The sequence below is a fragment of the Acanthopagrus latus genome, chromosome 22, assembly GCF_904848185.1.
Source record: "Acanthopagrus latus isolate v.2019 chromosome 22, fAcaLat1.1, whole genome shotgun sequence".
Taxonomy (NCBI): Eukaryota; Metazoa; Chordata; class Actinopteri; order Spariformes; family Sparidae; genus Acanthopagrus; species Acanthopagrus latus.
In genome coordinates this window covers 1,772,622-1,791,151 of record NC_051060.1, presented here as the reverse complement: position 1 = coordinate 1,791,151, position 18,530 = coordinate 1,772,622, and the positions used below count along the sequence as shown (strand labels likewise).

Below are 18,530 nucleotides of genomic sequence, written 5' to 3'. Positions count from 1 at the left end.
CCCTGCTGCCTCAACAATTATGTAACAAAGCTGACCAATGATTTCTGCATCTGTTACACTACTGAATGGCATTTTGATATTATCCCAGAGCGTGTGGCGCTGAACACCACTGCGGGTTAAAATGAACTCCCTGTCAGAAGGCATTGGAGGGGCAATCATGCACAGTGCGCCTTGTGTGTGCATGTCAGTGTAGCATGAAAGCAATTTCCCCCACTGACCTTCCACTGTGATTCTGATTCCTGGCTTCACAGCAGTGCACAGAGCTATACTTAAGCTGTTAGGTGTGGGTGATGCACTCAGCGAATCACACACCAAAAAACATTTACTTGCTTGAGCGCAGGGAGAATTCGAGGAGGGATTCTATTAGCTGGAGAAATTCTCTTTGACATCTAATGTGCTTCCTTTATGGCCAAACACATCCCAGCATCATTTGATGATCATGTCTCTACCAAACCTTACTGTTGACTGTTACACTTAAGAGAAGAAGCTCTTAGGCTAAGAGAAATGGATTTGATACCTCTCTGTTGTTGCCGAGGATTGATATGAATATATGATAGCGGGGTCCTTGAACTGGGAAATAATGAGGGGAAATTTGATGGCTGTGTTGAGCTGTCAGTGGTGAAAGCATCAGATATGTATTAATAATCATCCCATCACCTCTGGAACTGTCAGGCCTATAGAACATGAAAGACTGAACCTAGGTCTCCTTCAAATCAGGCCTAACTAATTGCTTTCAAACAGAGCCGCCTTTGACCTCCCCGCATGGTCACTAAAGGTGTCCCTGCCTCGACCGGCATTGTTATGCAGCGAACACTGTGTCCTCTGTCAAGCTCTTTAAAACTCTGTTTTCAAACACACTTGGTTCAAGGGTAACCCTGACCCAGCTGAAGGGTTGGCGGTGAATAGGAATCATCAGGCTATCAAAATGTTCACCGAAATGAAACCCTTTGATGGGAGGACACGCTTTAGCTGTAACTATGTCTGGACAAAGTCTCAATGATCTTTCCATTAGAGAGCTTAGAAAGGAATTACATTCATCATATTGGATAATGTAGATAAGAGTAGAGTAAAAGAGTAGAGTTTTGGTTTCAAAGGTGATGGGACACAAACAAGTTCAGGGCCTATCTGACCTTTTCTCTACAAGCAACTGCCTGCTGCTAACATTAACAGCTTGATGGCTTGATAGCAGAGTATGTGTTTAGAAAAACCAAGTTCGTGAGCTAAAAGAGGCTGATCATACTTGCATGATAATTTCCCACGATGATGAATGCCTTAAGCATTGCACAGATTAATTTACCCATTTTTCGAGTGCCCCCATCCCCTCAGAATAGAGTTACAAGGGGTAGTGGTTAAACTCTCCCCCTATGAAACAGGACAACTTTCGAGACCCTCATACGTCATCAGTAGTTTGTCGATGGCCACCAGACATTTCCAATATGCCTTCATCAGCTGTGGGAATTTCTCCTGCATTACCAGAAGCATAGACTTGCTATTTGTTCTCAACTTCATGCTATAACTCAGGTCACCAAATAGAAAAATCCACTGCTTTATTACCTGGCAACGAGTGGTGCTTTACAGGCTAGCATTATTACCTCACTGCTGGACTTTTACTTAGGTTTAGTGAGTTTAATCTCAGGTCTCATATGCCATCAAAGGGGAGGAATTCATCAAAATAAAAGCTATCAAATATAAATTGACAACTATGTAGTGTGAGCAAGCTAGTTAGCTACCAAGACATAGCAAAGTTGGTTTATGCTTGTTATAACGAAAAGGACCATGATACATTAAAAGCAACAGAGACTTGTCATAGCCATTGGTTTGAGTGCGCTTCTCACCTTCGCCAGTTTGGAAGGCCATGTAGCGCAGGCACTTCATCTTACACCTCAACAAGAATCAGGACACTGTAATCCTAAGAGTGATCGCACAAAGAGAAAGATAGGTTTGTGTAGTAGGTGCGACTTAGTCCATGTCTTGACATGTAAATTCTGTGAGTCAGCTACTGTTGGGTCTTGTCCATGGGCAAGTGAAAGCCATGTTCCCAAACAAAACGAGAAGTGCTCTCTTTTCCTCCCTGTTCGGGTCTAAACAGAGTTGATGTGGCACCGCGTGGCAGCGGCTGTTGAAACGCAATGCTGTGTTGTCTAAATGCCACTGGCATGACACTGGATCTGTATCCCGAGAGCAAGAACATTTTGACAGTTCCCCTCACAATCATCACAGTCCGGGTATGTTATTGTCCTCCATCCTCTACTCTGGGACTCACTGTGTATGCTCAGACTGCACTCAGTCACTAAAGGGAATTTTGCCTTTAATTCAAGAATGCTCAAGGTACACTGCCCACTGAGTGGATGAATGGCCTTTGGAGCTATGCTGCAAGCTAGTTTCAGTCTGGCCAGCTCCACAGACAGGTGGAGAGTAGCTGGGGGCAGATAAACATCCACCCACACACAAATAAACACACGGTTTTTACCGAGTTCACACAAGCAAGTAAAATCCCACACACAGGCACAGACATACAGGCAGTCCTGCTGTAAAAAAACAGCCAGGTTTGCATTAAAGTTTTTGAAATGATCGTGCTGTCTTAAAATGCAAATTGCATTCTCTGTGCAGGGAGCGACAGAGCTTTATGAGCAGGCAGCAGTTTGACACTGAAGCAAAGTGGTGGAGAGTGAGGGTGTGGAGGTCAGAGGGGGGCTGACTGCTCCGATACAGCTGTCTTGGAATCCAGCGACCCACGTCCAATTCTCAACTCATGCAAGCAATTTTTCCTGAGCCTGAGTGAAGTCTTTATTTACACCTAAAGTGTTTGTTTTTTTTCATTTAACCATGAGCCAAAGTTAACCAAACTTAAAGGGGAATTCCACCACCTGTACACAAAAAAAATTCAATCAGTTCCAGTCACCGTTTGTGACAGGTCCCTCCCTGACTGCCTGGTTTTACAACATGTAGCTATGCTGAAGCAGATAGCGCTTCACTGGGAGCTTTACCAGCATTCACTCTCCGCTCTGTTATGGGAGGCCCATCAACATGTAGAAGTAATCTTGATTATGTCATAGCTCTTCACTTGACCAAACTGTCGCCAGGCTCACAGGCTGCTGGAGAGGATGTGTTAAAAAGGCTTCTCTCTAACAACCACACACCTCTGAACCGTAAGCACTGGGATGAAAGGAGATGCTGATTAGACCTATACAGTATGATAACTGCATCAATCGCTGTCAATGTCTGACGCATTTGATATGATGGAGAGCAGAGCCAGGCGGATTTCAACCATGTTATCATAGTTTAAAAAAAAACATAAAAAAAACAAAACCTCTACAGCCTGAAGATGATAAAAGGGCTTTTATTAATGTGTCAAATTTGTCTTTATCCCGGACACAGTGTCTGTAGTTGCTCAGAAGAATCCAATTCCAAACGAAAAAAAGTCTCCTGCACTTTAATGTCTGCACAGAAAAAAAAAAAAAAAATCTACTTTATGTTTGTTTATATGACCATATGAGACACAAAGGATTTTATTTTATTATTTTCTCAGGGAGACATTATAATCTCCTGTTCAAATTAAAACCCTCTAAGATCTCGCACTCTTCAACAGAGATGGTGCCATAGGCGCTAAGATACATGTCCTAAAAACAGCAGTAATTAATATGTGAGTTTATAGCATTGCTTCGGTCCATGAGGCAAGCATGGAGGCAGAGAAAGACGCTTATGTAATGAACTACCTCCGCTCTGCTCTTCGCCTCTGAGTTGAAATCTGCCGGCTGAGTGAAAGAAGAGGATATTAAAAAGCACTGTCTAATGTATTCATAACGGATTCAGATGCAGAGCACGGTGGCGACTGGCTTCTGGATCAGTTAGCTTTACAGAAGGAGGTTTTCGGGGTCACTAACACTTTTTCTAATATAGTAAAATGAATGCACAAATACATAACCAAACAGTCTCTGGCATAACAATTATACAATATCCTACCATGCAAAGCCCCACAGGTATGTTAAAAGGCTGAGAGTGGCTGACTGCTCCTGGTCTTCATGATATCAAGTCAGTCATTAATGGCTGCCACACAGTGCTGCCTGAGTGAACCGCAGGGGAGACAGAGGAGCAGGATTTTCATAGAATTAATGCTCGACTCCGGTCTTCCTTCCAGCACTGAGAAACCGAGAGTGGCTGCTTTTCACCTTCGATGAATGATCACCTTTTAACCCGTGGAACACAGCGTCTGCTAATACTGTTAACTGATCTCATGATCTCTGTGGAAACACAGGACCGCAGCTCTCTGTCACCTGTAAGGGAGTTTAGGATGTGGCGATGCCGCGGCTGAGTCATTGCTACTTCAGCGACCGGCCGAAGGGGGTAAATGAGGCAGATCTGGTGCCTGAGCCCACGTCACACTCTGGAGGGAGAAGAAGCTGTGTGGGAAAGTAGCTCATTATGCTGCACGCTGGCTCAGATACTACTTCAAAACCATGTATCTTTGACAAATATGTGAGTTTTACAAGTTAATGCTTCATCCTTTTTGAAGTAAGCACAGCTCATATACACATGCGTGACATTTCAGACTTTTACTGGGAGAAGTAAAAGGCCAAAATTTCAGGCAGAAAAGACTAAGTGTACTATTTGGCAATAGAACCAGTGTACATCGTGTTGTCTCTATGATAAGAAAAAAAAACAAAACAGATTAAAGCAAAGAGTTGAATTCAGATTATATCACAAGCAGCTTTGGGGTAAATCGATGTGTTTGTTTTGGTGCTTCTTTCTTAAGAACAGCCTGTGGGTCCTTTTCTTTCTTATTAAATGATTTTTTAAAAGAGAAACAGAAAACAAGAACAATTCCAAAGTGTGCAACACCACTGTTGTAAATACAAATCCCAGTGCAATTTCTCCCTTAATGTAGGTGCTATCTACAAACAAAGCGTATTACATCATAGCAATATTATGTCTTAGAAGCTTGTATCTTACAAGCAAGTATACATGTATGTAAGGCTGGGATCTCCCTGAAGTTACATAGTGCAGCAACAGATTAAGTTGATCAGAGTGACTGTGACAGAGACACCATTCACGCTATTATAAGACACTCTACCATTAACTTGCTTTTGAAGCTGTTGTTTTAGGGTAAACAAGTTACACAATGTTGCTTTAAGCTCTGCAATCAAATCCTTAGTTGTTTTTTTTTTTGTTTGTTTTTTACTATTTACCTGGAGATAACTCGCATGACAACCGGTCAATAAACTCACCCATTCATCCATGACACTCTGCTTCATCATCAGTGATCAAACCAAATATCACTGTCATCAGCAAATCCAATATTAAATAAAATATCAGATAAAGTAGTCTCAATGTGTTACTATATTTACCCCCAAAATGTGTAATTATTGAAAATAAAAACACTCTTCCAGTTAAGCTTGAAACAGGCCACTGGGCCATTGTGAAACCAAGAGTTCCTAACATTGTAAATAGTGTATATCCTAAAGTAGTTCCTCTTTGTACACGCAGGGTAGACAAAGACATCTGCAGGGGATGAAAGCAAATGTCTGATTAAAGCAGTAAACACAGACAAGAAGCATCATTTAGTGCCCATAAAGCCGAAGCAGATTCGGGATCGGGAAGAGAAAGGTCTATATTTCAAGAGCGCCGTCTGCACGGGGGCAGAGAAAGCAGCCAAATTGGATGAAGTTAAGCTGTACTAACTGCTTGTTGTGACTCGGGAGAGAAAACTCAATCGTCCTTTTGACCGGCTGACTGCGCTGAGAAAAGATACATTGTTCCTGTGTTTTGGCTGGATTGTGAGGGGACATGTCACAACAGCAGGTTTTTGACAAGGTCTTGGGTGTCTGCTGTCGTGAGCATTACTGTCAAGAATGCCGATGAGGCCTAATGAGGTTTTAATCCAGCCGGAGTCATTAGTGGCAGGTCATCTTAAAACAATCTCGGGTCAGGCTGCATTAAGGCTACAGAGGCCCGCTCCCACTGGGTCACTGAGCATAGCACCCACACTTCAGCACTTCAGCAGCTCCTGCTAGGGCAGGGAAGAGGCTTTTAGTATCTAGTTAGGATTTTAGAAAATATAACATATCCCTGCCACATGACTCATGGTTAAGACTGTACAATATGCAGATTTTTGATAATATTACACTGCCAAATGGTACAGTGTTGTTTTCATAGTTTGTAAATTCCTCAAACAAACTTGATATCGCCACACTGTCATTTAGGATTTCACATTGTCTTTCTCGTAAATTGTCTGATCTGTGAAGGACCCAGAAATCGATGTACACGTGTGTTTTACCTTGGAGCTCATGCTGTTCCCAGGACAGTTTCTCAAACTTGCTAGGACATGTTAATGAATATGTTTTGCCCCAAGAGCAGCATGACTCATCAAGATTTCACTGTGTGTTTACAGAGAGGATGCCTGGGCTGTTAAAAGTGCAGATTAACAGTGAGCATATTTTCTGTAAAGCATCATCTCCTAGGGGCGAGGTCTAGTAGGCCTTTAAGAAAAGTGCTGTAAACATGATTATGATTATAATCAGGATGATGATGATGTAAATGTAAGATAAGTTGTACCTGAAGTGGAAGGTCACAGCTGCAGAACTAGTAACAAAAAAATCTCCAACTTCTAAAATCATTCTGTGAATAACTAAGTCCTAAAAATAAAGTCTACAAGTATGTCACCAGAACAATAATGTCATCAAACATGTAAGGCACTCATTACCACACAAAAATCAGGACATTTGTGGAAAAAAAAATGATTTCATTAGAAACCTGTTTAACTACTTTTAAACAGTTCACTTGTTTCAAGAAAATATGACATTAAACCTTCACTAAATGACTTTTTAACATATTTTCATACCAAAACAACATCACCATTGCTAGCTTGTCACTTGTCACTATTTCACTTCACTTTCTCCTTTGCTGCTGCAATTATTACTTCATCCATTAGAGGCTGCTACCTAACAACAAACATCAGTACACAATTAGTCCACCTAAGTTATTGTCAGTAGCTGCTGATGTTATGCCCCCTGTTTAGGCTTTACTTGGGCTTATTGTAGTATGCATTGAACTGTGTGCGGATTCATACAAGTCCACAGCTGTCCACAGACGCGGAAATGTATTTATTGTGTAATGCTGGGTGTACTCCATAGTGAAAAGACCTGCTCACGCAGCCTGCTGCGTGCCAGAGATGAACTCTGGAGAAGGAGAAGTGAGTCACTGTAAATATAAATAAATATATCATAAATATATGACACGCTTGCGGCCCACACCACCACAACAAGTACATTTCCAACGTGTGGAAAACACTGCACACAGTTTGGCTGTTTGACAGTCCTTTTTATTTCTTCCTACCACTTTCATATCGCCTACTGGCCAAACACAAAGCCAGTCCAATGGACTTATTTTCCCAACACAAACACAAAATAATTTATATCAGGGGGAACAGACAGCCGTAAAATACCATCATTTACCTATGGCTAATGATAATTTAAAATATAAGACATTGTGAGTGTTTTTGTGTGTGGATATGTGTGTGTGTTCACTGTGAGCAAATCTAAATGTGGTAGCACTTAACCCATGCAGCCAGACACTCCAAATGAGTCATGCAAAGAGCCAGAGATAATTTGTGTGCATAAGATTGGTGTCAGGGGGTTACAGGTACAGCCCTCTGCCTCTAAGAGGCTTTCTGAATAGTTGTGTCATCAGGGAGAGTAAGTGCCTGCTTGTTGCGCTGGAAATGTTGGAATTAATTGAACTGAATTGTCATTCATAATCTACATGTTGCAGTTATCCACCGGCTGGGGGAATGCTATCTAGCACTGTTTGCACTGTAATTGAAATTTTGATCATGAGGTGTAAACATTTCGAAGCGTCCGTGTGAATATTCGTCAGCTCCTGAGGGCTGCCGAGCGTTGGCAGAGGAGTGGGTGTAGCTGATTAGTGGCTGGTTGTATGCATGTGCGTGCAGTGAGGGTTTGCCATCCCTGTATTGACATGTTCTTGTCTAAACAGCCCCGTCCCAGGTCAGCGAGGTCATCAAGGAGAAGGTGCAGCAGCGCAGCATCCAGCTGTCCTGGCAGGAGCCGCACCAGCCCAATGGTGTCATCACAGAATACGAGATCAAGTACTACGAAAAAGTGAGTTTTTACTAGATTTGTTTGTGTCCTTGTCTCTTTCTGAATGCCTTTCCCTCCATCATCATCACATTCACTTCTGCCGACTCTACATTTCGTATTCTATCTGCACGCTGCTTTGAGTGGAATTCACAAGATTCTGCAAGTACCTTCTTTGTCTCATAATTGCAATAATGAATGAGATGCTCATAAGATTTTAATCAGGCTGTAGTCCTTCACAGCCACCCCCATGCACATGTTAGCACACACACAATCCGTGCTTGCCGCACTGGCAGAATTAGCAATCTGTTACTGTTATCTCCTTTCCTCTTGCACATAGATTATGCTGCTGCTTCCCTGTGTTTCAAGTCTGAACGCATCAGCTTTTAACAGCAAGATTTAATGGAGCAAATTTAACCCAGCAAATCAAAGGCTGGTAGCAGAGCTCTGATGCCAGTCCTGGCGGCCACAGCCACTGCGAATCAGTCTCCTATGTCACGTACTGTGGCTGTGGTCCGCCCAGCTGTAAAAGCGGAAAATTGGAAACAACAACTACACCCCTAACAGACCCTGGCATTCCATTTGGGCTTTTGCCGAGCAAAACATTTACAGATCAACAACAAAGTACACAATACGTGCAGCCTGTGCATCCAAATGGATTCCTTGATGGAGATGATTTCATATGTGTTTATGTTTTCTATGATTAAGGCTGCCTAATGATAAGATAATCACTTCAATTAAAATTAGAGATGCCATGTCATGTACAATCAGCATTAAGCATAACTGATTAAATTAATTGAATTCTTTAATACCCTAAATTCTTGAATAAAAGCTAGTACTTTAAATGCCAGCTGAGTAAAATCAAAATGATGAGGGTGGAATTTATTGTGCTATATATGTTAATGTATTCATAATGCATATGTTCACAGCACTTATTCCACAGTTTAACAGCAGAGTCGAACAAAAATACTGACATCCCTAACACATCAGTTCCACTTGCATTGAAGGTTCTGAAGTTTACCCAAAAGTGAAAAAAAAATCAGTGATAATCTATTCACCATCAGGCTGATGAAAAGAGGCTCACAGCAAAACAGTGTTTCAGCATTCTCCTACAAAACTGTTGCTAGAGACACAAACTGGAACCGAAAACTGACAAACAAAAAATGGCTCCATAAAGTTTGTCCAGTGTAATCCACATCTCATGAAGCCCTGAGATCCCAAATTAGAGGTTTATTTACACCCTTTTTAAGCCAAAATCTTCACTATAGCGAATGAGCTAAAGAAAATAAAATAGAAAAAGCTAAAAGCAGTGTTTTTTTTTAAAGTAGTGTCTATTAAAATCAGTTTGGAATCTCTGGCCTTCCAGAGACTTGGATTATGCTGTGCAAGCTGAATGGAGTCAACTGCTTCAGTTATTCTAGAGAGTACTACAACACTGCTTCAATGTGAAGCTCTAGAAATGGTTTTGGTAGATTGTGAGCTTTACTGATGGAATTAGTACTGTGAAAATGCACTTTTAGTATCCAGGTTGCAAACTGAAATAGGAAGACAATCTCACTGAAGCATGGACCATTATAAATAAAGGTGTTTTAAAAAGATATGCACTCTTTTAGAACTCATAACGGACACTTTTAAAAGGCTTCATCTTAAATGGCCACACTTTGTATCTAGGTGGATGAAACATAGTTAAATGAATTCTTTCATTCATTCAATTTTTACAAACTGAAGGTAATTACATCTTCTGAAGTATATCTGCAGCACACTTTAGGCAGGGACATTAGATTAGAACACTTTAATGGGACTCTGTTCTAACTTTCACACAGTAGTTGAATGTTTGGGGGTTTTCTTTTAATTAGGATATGATTTATCACTTGTACAGGATCAGAAGGACCGGATCTACTCCACAGTGAGGTCCAAGTCCACATCAGCCACAGTGAACAACCTGAAGCCCAGTACGGCTTATGTGTTCCAGATCAGGGCCTTCACAGAGGCAGGATATGGCACCTACGGCCCCAGATTAGAGATAACCACCAAAGAAGAGGCCACAGGTAGGATGTATATAAAGAATGCAAGAGTACACATTTGTTTCATGTTTCATTTAGTATTGTGTAGTTGTGTATTTGTAGGGTTGGGACATATACATTATTACGGTATGAACAACAAATTGGTTCTTTGTTGATCCAAACATCAGAACATGTGCAGTTATATCTGTAGATACTTTTAGGTTCAGTGTGGTGTCTTCAACCAGTGTTCCACATGTTTGATTTTTTCCCCTGTGCTCAGGTATTGAAGCCTGTCATCTTACAGTCTTTCAATAACACTCAAATGATGAGTTCATGCTAAGACCATCGTAAAAGAACGAGAGCTGGTCGTGAGAGCTTTTCAGATTGTTTTTGTGTGTGTGTGTGTGTGTGTGTGTGTGTGTGTATTTTTCAATAAAAAAAAAAAAAAAAAAAAAAAAAAAAATATATATATATATATATATATAGTTTCTGTTACTTCACATGGAGCCATCTCCCATTTCATACATAACAGATAATTGTAGGCACATTATTTTTTAAACAGTGTTACAATAGTCATTTTAAATGTTTTGTGGGCAGCTAAACTCACACATACATATGAGGCAGAACAGAACATGAAGTACAAATTTCAATAGAAAATACTGAACACAGATTTCCTGTGTTAGTTTTTGCATCATAGCTCTAATGTACTAATATTGTGTTATTATTGCATTTAACACACATGATCCTAATCTGTTCCTAATTCAAACATTATTTTGGAACAGACTTTCAATTCCAAATGCACAGCCTGATAGTGTTTCCAGCATGTGTAGTGCTATCTCCTTTGTTAGCAAGATGACCAATGCCTCCTCTTTTTTACCTGCCATCACCCCTCTCCGCGTGGAGGGACATTGGGGATGTTAAGTGGAATGTGTTTTATGTCTGTGCCTATGCAGAAGTACTTAGCCTATGTTAGACTTGAGGCAGGTGGCCAAGTTTAGCCATATGGCATCTAAACAATTAAAACCCTATACAACCCTTTAATCCTTACAGATCAAGACTCCATAGTCTATGGCATAAAAGTGTTTAAATCAAAAATGTAAAATTTAAATGACCTCAAAACCAGATTGCACATAATCAAACATGTAAAAGGGGACTGATTCTGCCTTACTATTTTTGAGAAACAGCATTTCACATAGCAAGGTCCACTTGATTTGGCTGGTTAGCGCAGGTCTTTGTGCTGGTCTCTGTGCAGGCACAGTGGTACCAAATGCATCAGTTTTATTGTGACACCAAGGCTGTGGCTGAGAGAACTCCACATTTCTTATAGTGCACTATATTTACTGTCTGACATTTTATTTGACTCTCAGAATATTAATAATACTGGGTCAAAATTATTAGGATTTTTGTGTGTCTAAAATCTCAATTTACTGATCATCATATTTATTTTAATATATAGGATATAGGAGGCAGTGAATAAGCAAGCAAGGGAGTGATTTTGGCTACAGCCCACAGCCACAGCAACACGATGTTCACCAGAAAATAGCTTCAGCTTGTAATGTCCCATAAAACCATAAATTGTGGTTTCTAGATTTCATCTAAGAACAAACAAATTACACAAAAAAAACGTGTTGTTAAGCAGTGTGTATGAATGTTGTACCTTGTGCTTTTTTATTTCTTATGTTTTATTCTCTGCATTTGTTGAAGTTTAAAGCCCCCTTTTGAATTGTGAAGAACCCTGACATCTAACCTCCCCAACCACTTCACATCCAACGTTTGTGCATAACAGGACACATTAATTACTCATACCACATGCAGAGAGCGTCCTGTAACAAGGTTACAAGTTTGCAGTGCTGTCAAAGTGTCCTTGACCGGCACAGTCAACCACTAGCCTCAACTGTGACAGCCTCAAGAGGGAATATGACAGTTGAATTCTCTTAATTCCTCCTAAAATAGACAATTGGTAAGATAATGAAGCTTGATTGAGTAACAGCTGATCAAATGTTGCTACATTTTCCATCCCCCCTCCTCCAGAGACAGGCCACAAGAAAATCATTCTCTTTCATTTATACAGCACAGATCCGCCTGATTTAAAATGCATGAATTCTCCTCCCCAATACACCACTCGCGTTGACTTTATGCGATGCTACGGCGGCCCGTTCTTTGGAGCAATCGGCAGTTTGTCAACGCAAACAGTTTGAGAACCGTGAGAGCTCTGAATGGGAAACAATCCAACCTGAATGTGTCTTTGTTTGAGATGAAGGGCATTGCCGTCGCCGTCTGGGACTATTAAGCCCACTTTCTGAAACAGTAGAGCCGTGTGTATAATAATAGAAGCGTCCCTCCTCCACTCTCTCAGAGGAAAGGGGGGGGGGTTATCAATCTCCACGCCTCTCATTGGGCTCAATTATGTCCTGCAGATTGTAGTCTTTGATGTGCTGAAGTTCACACTGAGCGTTTCTGTCTTTCTGAATGTCTGTCTGTGTGTGTGTTTGTGTCTGTGTCCATCTCATCAGCTGCGATCGTCTCCAGCGAGCAGAACCCCGTTATCATCATCGCGGTGGTAGCCGTGGCGGGGACCATCATCCTGGTGTTCATGGTGTTCGGCTTCATCATCGGGAGAAGGTACGCTCTCGCGGGCCCCATTGACTCTCCGCTCCTGTGAGTCTGCGCTTGTCAATTAGCCTTTCTGTCACTCACAGGCCTCCACATCTGTGGAGTCGTCACACGCACACACACGTGCACCCATCATCTCGTGGCATGCTGTGCTAATGGGTTGTGATGCATCTTTCTTTTTTTTCTTTTTTTTTTTTTTTCCCCCCCCAGCCTCTGCAAAATTTTTAAGCTATTTCTGCAGCGCCATTATGAGACAAGTACCCCATAGCGAGAGAGCTTTGGCTCTGCATCCTGTGTGTGAGTGTGTGAGATCCTGAGGGCAGGATGAAGTATGGCACACATTTTTTCCTCCACCATCACAAAGCACCATGCCCGTTGTCATTATCACCATTCCCTTCGCATACTTCATTTGTGTTTTTATCTGCACATTGGCATTTAATCAGAGCTTGCTTTTAATGGTGCGTTCATCAGAAGGAGTCTTCAATAGCACGGTGTTAATACTTAGTACGTTTTCTCTGAGTCATAACTGGTGTTGTCACTATACTGAAATTTCTAAGTTTAAGATAGTACCATGAAAAAACAATATTTTATACTATGATCAAAACTACGAGGAAATGATCACAACATTTAGGGCATATAATTTTAGATTTCGGCAGTGCAGTGGCGTGTATGTCAACACGCTGTCGTAGAGGAGTGCAAAAAATGCCACTAGCACTGGTGTATCGATACTGTGGAAAAAAGTATTGAAACCATTTCAAATATTACATTTGATCAATATTATTCGATCAATCGATTGTTTTGACGACACTAGTCATAACTTCAGAATGTGTACAGATCTTACACACATCCCACAGGTACTGGTGTGACCATCACTTTCCAGTCACAGAAGTATCAATCGATCGAAGATAAACATCTGTGTACAAATCATGCACAAATTATGGGCTTTACAACTTCAGAACTTGCCTTGCAATCAAGTTCAGCTTATTGCTCAGTACCAATAGGAGCGATGCAAACACAATGCCAAAAATTAGCTCTTAATTTAGAGTTTTTCATGAAGCAGTTTAATCAGAATTTATTATAGCACGTTGCTAACTCACTTTTTCCCCTCTCAGTGTCTTTTATACTCTCTGAAACACCGGCATCTCCCTCTAAATCAATATTAATGATTCCATGTTTGGAGTTAATGCGCATCCAAGCTATCCAAGTGCTATCCAGCTGTCAATCATTTAACATTGTCAGTGCAGAAAATGAGAGGGACTATTATCTTGGAAACCTTTGGACTACTCCCACTCTGCTTTTCAATAAGAAAAGAAAACCATATGACTACAAAATCTCTTAAAGTTGGCACATTTTGTTTAATACTATACGTCCCAAGGAAACCATGATTAGGAATGTCACCTGGTCTAAAGGAAGTTCGGGAGCCGTGAGATCACAAACTGATTGGAAAATTATTTAACCCTTTGACATGCAGTCAAGCTCATGCACCAACTTTAAATAGTGTGTGTGCTATGCTTTTAGCTTAGCTGCTACTAGAGAGTATACTAGAAAGATCATTTGGGTTTTTGAAACATACTTTTTCCTAAGCCCAAAATAGTTAACTGGCAAAAATATAGCAGGCAGCGCTTGAACCCTAAAGGACAAAGGAAGCTATGTATAGTCTGCACCTTTTCACTATAGCCATTCAGTTTTATGTAAATCCCTTAATTACCATCTGTGAAGTAATTTCCATTGTTAGTAGCAGGGTCATCCATTCTGTCATTGGAGTGTTGTCAACTGCAGCATGCAGCCCAGTGTTACTGTTTAGAGTCTTATCTCAATCACACATGTGTCAGTGTTTACACTCTATCAGTCTGTGAGTTACAGCAAAACCAACATCTCCTGCTGCTTCTGATTCACATTAAAATCATTTGACTGGTGAAACATGGGTGGATAATTACAAGAAATAGTGTTTTTGTCGCGAGGTTAGTGCTGACAGAGATCATCAACCCGTTCATAGAAAACCAGTAAAGAAACAAAAAAAACTAAACAGAAATGTTCTATATGAAATATTTTATCTGTGCCCTGTCCTGCTTTATAACCACAAATATTTAAGTAAAAATGAATGTTCTGCATGAAATTAAAATGATAGAAGTTTTTGATTCATTCATACAATTGTACCAATCATTTAGCACAATTCATTTTGTTTTTGGTATCCCTGGGATGTGACATTGGCATTATGAGAGTCTATGAGTTTGAGATATGCTTAAATATAGATATATATTTATATATATAGCTATATAGCTTAGATATAGTTAAATAAAGGCAGTGTTTTAAGTAAGAAGTATGAACAGTGAAGACGTGCTGCACATGTTTCATCTCCAGTAAGTGCATGTCCATCATTTGTGGCTTATCACCTTCCCACGCCATCCCCTTTTTTCTGTCAATGCTCAAAGACCAACTTTGTGCAGCAAATCACCTGCTCGAGGCAACCTTCAACACGTTAATATTACAAATGAATATTACAAGACATGTTGGACAGCCCTTTACAGTGCATGCATTTTTTGATATGTTACATGACTAGATCTCAAGCTCCCTCCCCAGTCCATAGGCTGTTGGGTTCCCAGCTCCTGGTGCTCAGCTGGGTCTCATAAGAGATTTGTCATGCACAGCATTAGCCGGCACATTAAAAATCATGTAATTTAGGGGGTTTATTTCCTGCGCACAATCAGTTTATTCTGCCACTCTCTTCCTCTCCCCCCATGCAGGCACTGCGGGTACAGCAAAGCCGATCAGGAGGGAGACGAGGAGCTCTACTTCCAGTGTGAGTGCCTGCATTCATCAGCCCAAACGCAAACACATATAGCATATATACACACGCAGATAGAGACATCTCAATCACTGCATACTGAACAGGAAGGGTGCCTTAAAACCCATTAGCACCCACAGGCAGGACTATTTGATCGCAGTTCGTTTGCTTTGAGTCAAAGCCGGTAACAATCAGGCTAACATCTGCTGCTGATTGGCCAGTCTCAGTATGTGGAGATATAGAAGTTAGCAGGCTACAAACGAGTGAATGTGACAGCTGTCAGGAAGGGAGAAGAGGATGACCCATGAGGAAGGATTGTTCATAAAAAAAAGTCATAACTCCAGTGGTTTTAGAGAGTGGCAGAGTTTCTGGTTTACAGTCAGTTAGCTTCATTGTAGGAGCTGCTTCTAGGTACCCTCTATCAGTAAGAGGTTTTTTTTTTTTTTTTTTTTTTTTTTTAACATTGATACACCACCCCTAATGATGCCCCTGGAGATACAGCTGTAGACAGCCTCCCCAAGTGGAGCCGTAATGATCTGCGCTGTAGGCAAACTGCTGATTTGGAAACAAAGGGTCACAGGTGACACAAAGTATAAGACTAAAGCTGAGACAGAGCTGCTGAGCCCAGGGTGGCTACTGCTAAGTACCTGACAGATCCACCTCAGCAGCACAGGTCCCACCAGCTGCAGAAAAAAAAGGAAACTGGAGGAAAACACAAACAAGGCTAGTGTCAGGCTTAATGGAAGGCTCCACCATGCTAGATCAAATGACGACAGGCTGCCCGGGCGACAGAAGCGAGATACTGCGCAAATTCAACATGTAGACCCAATTTGTCTGCCATGTAGTAGCGAGGAAGTCATGATAAGACATCTCCTATCAGATCCACTGACATCTCAGATGGACGAAGCAATTATAGGAGCAAGTGGAGGGAAATCTCAGCTGCCGGCGTCCCCTCGCCAGAGCACAATGCGTTTGTTGTATTTACACTGTTGGATTGACCGCCATGCCTGTCCTCCATGCAGAGAATAAGTGTCTCTCCAGCTGGATGAGCTCATTGTTCTATTCTGTTGTTTTGGTGCAGCATTTACCCAGTGTATTATGCCTGTACTATCTCATTAAATTTTAAAGTTGACAGTTTATATTGTTATCAGTGGAATTTAAAATGCATAGTGTTATTGCCCCCATGAGTGGACTGCTCTCTTAACAGTCCATAATATTGTAATTTGCTGTTAATTTTGGAACACTTTGCAAAGTGGTAACCCTGCACCCTGTCACTGGCCCTTCTCTAACCTTGTTTGTGTTTCTTATTTTCTACAAACCGCCTCCTCTTTTACTTCATGTATATTCATGAACTCTTCCCTCAGCAGTGTTATTTTTAATTGAATGTTTTCAGCCTTTTTTTTTTTTTTTTTTATCTAACAAAAAATATAATATCCCACTTTTCCTCACACAGTCACAGCCTTTTCTTTGATTGATGTTGCATTTAACCCAAATATTCTCAACAAAATATTGTGCTTTGAATTTGTGAATAATTTGTATTTTTCATAACATTTTATAAAACATATTGTTAATAAAGGGTAAAATTCATAGTTCATCAAGCTTCATGGTTTCACTGTTAACAAATAATAAGCAATTGTTTAAAATATGTAATAGGTAGTTCATCTATAAACACTATTTGGATGCAGATTCTAAAGTTATAACTTAGGGCATTAGAAAGTAGTCTGGAAGAATACGAACCTTGTGAGCACAATAACTGCAGAATTCCACGCCATCAGCACTGAAATATTTCACTTTGAAAACCATGAGCGAATTTAATTCAGCTGTTTTAAATGTCCAGGTCATTTCAAGTGGTGCGATATCTAAAACTTGATTTCAAGCACTTACTGCATATGTTTAATACTCACAAATTCAGATAGAAAATTCTAATGTATTGAACTTGCTCACATTTATCTGGAATGTAGAAATGTCAATATGAATAAGACCACCAGGCCTGATAAGTTTGTGACACAACATGAGACATTCAGTGAGGCAGTCTCAGCTGGAGGGAGGTGAAAGGTAACTGTCAGCCTCAAAAAAGTACCACGCTCGGGTTACTAAAATCTTTGCTTCCCATTGTCCTTTGTGAAAACACTTTTAACACCGGCCGCTGACTGTTCAGAAGTTCCCTCTGATTCACTGGTCTTTGTAATCGTTTGCCTGTCAAGCATCCACTGGTGCGCAGTGTGCATATTTAATCATAACAGTAATCCTCTTACCTTTCTACAGTCAAATTTCCAGGCACCAAAACCTACATTGACCCTGAAACCTACGAGGACCCAAACAGGGCTGTCCATCAATTTGCCAAGGAGCTGGATGCCTCTTGCATTAAAATTGAGCGGGTTATTGGAGCAGGTGAGCCCATCCTCTGTCTCTTACCTCATGCTGTTTAGTTACACAGTGCTCTCATATATCACGCTGACAGCCAAATATTTACACCTTGAATGGAGACACAGCTTTATGCATTGTATATTGATAGTGCAATTGCAAAGAGGGGAAAAAGTTCATTGCAATTAATGTGTGGGCTGCGTCTGGTAGAGGCAGCCACAGAGGTTTCCACAGCTGAGAAATTGCTGCCACATGGGTTTTTACAGAGGCGGTCAATGACAGTATGCATCTCTAGCATGTCTTATTATAGGTCTCGGTTACACTCCCTTGAGTATAACAAGATGTCGCACTCCAATTTGTATTCCACCATTGCACAGCTGCTTTGTCTCAAAATACACTAATAAATTTGTCACTGTGAAGTGCTTGATTTTTTTTTTTTTCTCTACCTAATCGCCCCTCACTCATGAATGGCTTCATCCCACACAGGAGAGTTCGGAGAGGTGTGCAGTGGCCGGCTCAAGCTGCCTGGAAAACGGGATGTGTCGGTTGCCATCAAGACATTAAAAGTGGGCTACACGGAGAAGCAGAGGCGGGACTTCCTGTGCGAGGCTAGCATTATGGGCCAGTTCGACCATCCTAATGTAGTTCATCTGGAGGGAGTCGTGACAAGAG

General features: G+C 41.0%; 1 protein-coding gene across 5 annotated transcripts in view; it reads left to right on the top strand.

The window, feature by feature from the left end:
- Positions 1 to 18,530, top strand: part of epha7 (eph receptor A7) — an 88,224-nt gene that overhangs the window by 56,154 nt on the left and 13,540 nt on the right. For 2 of the 5 annotated variants that reach the window (XM_037086995.1, XM_037087000.1), the window contains exons 6-11: positions 7,993 to 8,117; positions 9,973 to 10,141; positions 12,610 to 12,754; positions 15,454 to 15,509; positions 17,760 to 17,885; positions 18,345 to 18,530. In XM_037086995.1, coding sequence (XP_036942890.1) covers positions 7,993 to 8,117; positions 9,973 to 10,141; positions 12,610 to 12,754; positions 15,454 to 15,509; positions 17,760 to 17,885; positions 18,345 to 18,530 — 807 coding nt within the window. The remainder of the gene's footprint in view (positions 1 to 7,992; positions 8,118 to 9,972; positions 10,142 to 12,609; positions 12,755 to 15,453; positions 15,510 to 17,759; positions 17,886 to 18,344) is intronic. The other 3 variants (XM_037086999.1, XM_037086998.1, XM_037086996.1) reach the window with 3 other exon arrangements.